Source organism: Pelecanus crispus, chromosome 8 (genome assembly GCF_030463565.1).
Source record: "Pelecanus crispus isolate bPelCri1 chromosome 8, bPelCri1.pri, whole genome shotgun sequence".
Lineage (NCBI taxonomy): Eukaryota > Metazoa > Chordata > Aves > Pelecaniformes > Pelecanidae > Pelecanus > Pelecanus crispus.
The window spans coordinates 6,465,763-6,471,762 of record NC_134650.1 but is presented as its reverse complement, the minus strand read 5'-3'; the positions used below and the strand labels follow the sequence as shown (position 1 = coordinate 6,471,762).

Here is a 6,000-nt window from a genome sequence, read left to right as displayed (position 1 = left end):
TCTTCGAGCCATCTAACTTTTGTTCTGTCTCCCAGATCTTGCACAAATCGGAGCTTGGTGACTCGCCCAAATCTGCGGCGTAATAAGATGTTAAATAAGGCCTGTCTTTCTCTTAAGGACTGAAGCGTGTTGATAGGCAGGATAGGAATGCTCTATTGTCACTGCCTGTGCATTTGATGTTTCTGAGATTTCAGACCTAGAAGAGTTATTCTGGAACCAGATTGACATGCACAATTTGAAGAAGGGTAGAACAGTATTGAAAAAGTGTTCGTTTCGTTCAGTGACTCTATTTCTCCCCTCAAAATAGATATCTCATAAACTGGAAAGGAACTGGTTAGTAACAAATGAGAATTCTTCAAGAGGGAAATCAAATGTCCCAGTACTAATTAGTTGAAATTAAGATCATTCAAATATTTATATAGGGAAGGCAAGTATTCCGGGAACATGCTGGGATAAATCACATGGCTGGAATATTAATAGCGAGGCAATAAATCTGCACAAAAAGAATCAAGGTGAAAACGTAGGGGAGGGATTGTACTATTTATCAAAAGACAATTACACTAGCAGTTAAATACAGATGGTTAGTGAAAGAAGTGGTAACAACGAAATTTTATGTGTTTTGCTGACAGAGAAAATGTAAAGGGGAATTAAGATGGAACATTTACTGTGGGCCACAAAATCAGGACAAAGTGGCTGAACCAAATACAGAAGAAGGTGAAGGAAACTTGGATCCATCCCCCTAGTTCTGTTCTTTCCCTCCCTGAGCGCAAACTCGCGTGTGCGTACAGTTCAGCGGCAAGCCTGCGGTCAGGTAGGAGCTTTGGGCCATGTGCAGAAGGAATCTGAACCTATGCTATCAATAAGCATCGACCCAAGAAGGCGTCCACAGCTGGTCCTTATGTGGCCAGCGTCTGGCAGATGAAGCTCTTGGCCTGTGCCATTTGCAGGCAGCCTGACTCTTTTACTACCCCAGGCTGCAGGTATCCTACACGGGTAGCACTGACACACGGCACGAGGTTGGGAAGAATGCTTGCTGCTCCATTCTGTCTTGGAAGACTGTACACTTGAATCTTAGGCAGATAAAGTGAGAGCTAAGTCCTGTAGTCCAACAGTGACGGGCTTCAAAACTACCACCTAACTGCTGAAGTTTTTGTCAATAAAGTTCCTTAAGTCCCTGAAGTTCTGGGGCATGTCCTGTGCTGCTCCCGTCTCAGCAGAATCACCCAAGTCTTCTGAGGACCCGCCTGGGCTGTCTGAGCGTGTCTGGTAAGGGCCGAGGAGTTGGTTCTCAGAAATCTCAGAATGAGCAGGCAGAGGAGATGCCGCCCTTTTATACAGTCAGCGGGTAGCTCTCCTGTTGTAGGCTGGATTTTATTAGTTACCAATTAAGGATGTACATATTTTTTGTAATTATTACCTCATTTCTTACTCCAGGAATCAAAGTGACTAGCCTGGGTATTACTGCTTTAATTTAGTTTCTTGTCACTTTATTTTTCTTAGAATATTTCTTTGGCACTTTCTTTCTTAAAAAAAGAGTGGAAGTGAAATTATTAAAAAGAGCCTGATGTTTTGGTAGTTTATTAATTGTTACATTGGTCTGGTTTTTGTGTGATGGATTGTTTCGTTACTGTGCTCAGGTAAAGGTGGGAAAAGGTAGGACCGTTCCAGTTTTAGTTACTGCTCTTTAGCATACACTGCTTCAAAATCAGCATTAAATACACGCATTTTTTCTAGGTAGTATATAATGCTGCCATGTAATGGCAAAAGGCTTCAAACAAGGCAGAGCCTGGAAATGTCAAGTGTGGAAGAACTGAACTGGCACGCTGTTTTAATTTTTCTTCTGTTTTATTAAGCTTTATAATGTTGCATAGCCACAAAGTACTCATACCAGTTCAGGGTGAGAGCAAAGACAGTGATCTGCATAAGAAACATAAAGCAGGCAGCGTACAGTCCTTTTGCAGAAGGAGGTCAGAAATGAGAACTCTCCTTTCCGGGGAGCCTCTCGCATAAGAGCTTGGACCGCCTTGGATCACGGGCTGTAAGCAGACTGTAGGCGATGGCGTGCCGTTTGGAGAAGGCACAGTGCTGCAGTCCAGCATCTCCCCTCACAGCCCGACTAACATAGGGAAGAGATTGATTTTCCCTTGAAAACAGCAAGAGATCTTAGAAATTTCAGATACAAGGTTTCTCATTGCAATGTGCAGTTACATGTTTTGAACACTTTCCTAGCAGTAGCTGGTGATTTAAGCTTAGGATCTTTTCATTTGACTAAGCAAAATGAAATGTTGAGAGAACATCTCCACAGGGAAGGTCTGACTGCAGTTTATACGTATGTACCCTAGCTAGAACAGGAACCGATAGCACAAACTTGGTGTGGTCAAGAAGATCTGTAAATCCAGGTAAATACGCAGTCTGTGCTGAACTCCATATTGGTTCAGTTACAAAGCTGTTTGTAGCTCAGCTAGTTTGTTTAAAGCTACTTTGGGTGTTTCAGCATACGCTGCTAGAACACCTTTCCTTCAGACTGGGTGTTCGTTCAGGACGCAGAGCACCATTTTGTCCTTTCTGTACGCCTGTCTCCAGCAAAGGCAAACATCTGTGTGATTGTAGTCATGTTTGGCAGCAGCATAGGCATACCCTCAGATCAAACTATCGGAGCACAGTTGCAGTATCTAGCCCTCCTCCCTTCATTCCCTTCACATAAACAGGATGCGACTTCATTCACACCAATTAATTTAGAGGTTGGTGGACTATGAGTAATGCAGCAGTACACACATTTCACGTGGCGTTTTTCTAGTTCATTCTAAAAAAACTTTGAAGCATCCTGCCTGAGACAGCCATGGCAAGGTCCTGCCATGGAAACCCAGGCAGTGACCTTGGCTGCCCGTGTCAAGAATGCTGGGCAAATAGTTTAGGAAATGGGGAAGAACTAGTTTTGAGGAGGGCATTCCCCTGAATTTCTCTGCTATAGTGGTGTAAGAGCAGGGATGTAAGAACATCTCTTCTTGAATTTCACTCATGCAGGCTCTGCGGTGGTTGGCACACTTTGGACCGCCTCCTCAGGGTCGAACATGGATCCATTTTTTCTCTGGCAGGACAATAGGCCCATTGCTGGAGATGTGGCACATCCTCAGTTGGTCTGAATTGTCATTGTGAATCTATTGCAGAACATCTGTTGAAGTCAATGGCAAAACTCTCACTCACTTCAGTGGGGGATCAGGGTTTATACCAGAGAGTTCAGTGGAAGCACGGTTTTTACCAACTGCAGATCTGGCTCCATTGTTTGACACTTGTTCTCAGTTTGGTTTTGTTTAAGAGAAAATTTTAAAGAAGGTTGTAAAACAGCTCCACCAACCCCTGGAGCCCATAGAGCTTTTGGGTCTTGGCCCCATGTGATAAGATAATAACACGTGCACATAGAACTCGGTTTCTGCATAGAAATAAACTTCTACGTGAAGGCAGTTACTGATTCTTTTTGTTTATATCATTACTCTGCAGTACAGCTGTTATCCATATTAAAGCATATTTCTAACCTCCAATTTTTTTCAAGAATAAAAATCCATCTTAATTAGTAGAACTATTGGCTAGGTTGTTTTGTATTTCTATAATATAGTCTGTCTCCTTATTTTTTTCTGGATGCATCATATACAAATAAGAACTTTGATTTCAAATATAGGGCCCACCCATCTCCCTTTCAAGTTTATGAGCAGAAGTTATTTCAATTTGAGCAGGATGGGATGGATGGAACATAAAAAAGCCACATCATCAGCTTAAAATACAAGTCAAATAAAAATGAAGTTGGAACTTTACCAGCTGTGTACTGATGAAAGTGTATGAGATTTTAAGTAAGAGAAGCTGCTCAATATGGACTCACAAACAAAACAAAAAATGAGCCAACAGAAAAACAAACCAAAGGAAGAACTGGGAGAAGCCCGGTGCAGACAGCAATCCCCAGCAGAGGTCATTTGAAAAGTAAAGGGATGTTTGAATGTAATGTACAAATTGATCTACTCCATTATTCAGAATAATCTTTCCCTTTTTATCCTTAACCTAAAAAATGGGAAAACCAAACCAGAACAAACCAAGCCAGCAGAAAATCATGTACTGGCCTGGGGTCTGTAAAACCTAGTCACTGGCATTCAGCAGAACTAGCTAGCTGTTCACGTTTCTCCTGTACCCTTCACTTGGGTCCATAACATAGGGGTGGAAGGTAGTAATTGGACCCATAGTCATACAGGAGCAAGAATAGTTAAGGATACCCAGGAAAATTCCTTGGCAGAGGACCAGCTTCCTGCAGGAAGCCATTGCATGCAGATTTCCAGAGGGGTGTAAGACATGCAGACACGGTGCGAGCCAGCCTGCCGCAGGTCGGGCCGTGGACGCGTTGAGGACAGCGAGAGCACAAGAAGGGCTGTTAGGATTCTGCAAGGTCAAAAGAGTAAAGTGGTGGAAACAGCAAATGATCCCGGTAGTTTAACGGCTGAGTAAATATATACATTATCTGAAAGGAATAAGCGGTATGGCATTTATCCTGGCCATATGGAAACAAATCTAACTTGTTTTTTTCCATAAAGGCCACTCTCGATTATTTAATTATTTTAAAAAAAAAATCTTCATCTCTATCGTATTTATAGTATTCCTGAATGCTTCCAGGGTCTATCTCTCCATTTGCAGATATTTAATATAAGATGGCTTTAGCAGCAAGTGATTTCGGTCTTATTAGCAAATAGTCCGCACAGTTTCTGCCGGTGAAATGGCTGCTCAGAGTAACGTGCGGGATCAGGGGAAGGTCTCCGGTCACGGTTTGCCTCCGTTGGTGGCACTTTTTCCATCTGGGTCCTTGCTTTCAGCGGGAACCCAAGCCTCTACCAAAACTCACGCCGAGGTGCCTGAAGTTTGCCTGCTGCGGCCCCGCTCTCCCTGCCCGCCCGCTGCCGTGTGCGCTCCGCGGGCCTGCCCCGGCTCCCCGGGGCGCCCCGAGCCCGGCGCCGGGGCCGTTCCCGCTCCCCGGGGCGCTCCGAGCCCGGCGCCGGGGCCGTTCCCGCTCCCCGGGGCGCCCCGAGCCCGGCGCCGGGGCCGTTCCCGCTCCCCGGGGCGCCCCGAGCCCGGCGCCGGGGCCGTTCCCGCTCCCCGGGGCGCTCCGAGCCCGGCGCCGGGGCCGTTCCCGCTCCCCGGGGCGCCCCGAGCCCGGCGCCGGGGCCGTTCCTGCTCGCCGCAGCGCGCCCGCCGCCAGCTCCCAGCCCGCTCCCGGGGCCCGGCGGCGGCGGCGGGGCCGGGGCGGGGGGGGTCCCGGCCGGGGAAGCCCGGCGGCGGGGCGGGCGGCCCCCGGGGGCGGCGCGGGGCGCGGGGCTGCCCGGCGGGGCGGCAGGGCGGGCAGTCCCCGCTCCCCTCGGCCCGGCCGCCTCTGTGGCAGCGCCTCTGTCAATCAGCCTGACTTCACTCCTGCACGCCCTGTGTTTCCAGTATTATACCCCCGCCGCCTCCTGGTGTCTCTGCTTCGCTGCGAGCCGGGAGCGCGGCCGCCACTGCCGCTGCGGCTGCGGCTGGGCGAATGCGCGGGCGGCGGGGCGCGGGGCAGCGCTGAGCGGCGCGGAGCGGCGCGGAGAGGCGCGGAGCGGGGGCCGCCGCCTGGCCCGGGCCGGCTGCGGGGCGGCGCGGCGCTCGGCCGGCTGCGGGCAGCCCGGGCGCCGGCCACCCCCCGCCTCGGGCCGGGGCCGCCGCGATGGACCCTCCCGCGGGCATCGCCTGCGTCCTGCTCTGCTGGGCGCTCGCCCTGCCCGCCGGCGCCCTGCGCCGCCCCGGCGACACAGGTAGGTCCCCGCCGAGAGGCCGCGGCCGCCCGGGGGCCGCCCGCTCTGCCCCGCCGCCGGTGCCTCGCAGCCCGCCCGTCCGAAGCGGCGGCTCGCCGCCCCGCGGCTTGGCGCTCCCCTTGAACTTCTTCTGCGGCTACTTTTGCCGGGTTTCCAGTTGTTTCCTGCGAGCGGCAGGCGGGGACGGGGA

General features: G+C 50.3%; 1 protein-coding gene across 1 annotated transcript in view; it reads left to right on the top strand.

Annotated features, from left to right (window-relative positions):
• Positions 1-5,722: 5,722 nt before the first annotated feature.
• Positions 5,723-6,000, top strand: part of ADAMTS2 (ADAM metallopeptidase with thrombospondin type 1 motif 2) — a 188,521-nt gene continuing 188,243 nt past the window's right edge. Inside the window, exon 1 of the mRNA XM_075715199.1 lies at positions 5,723-5,810. Within this exon, the coding sequence (XP_075571314.1) occupies positions 5,723-5,810 (88 nt within the window). The remainder of the gene's footprint in view (positions 5,811-6,000) is intronic.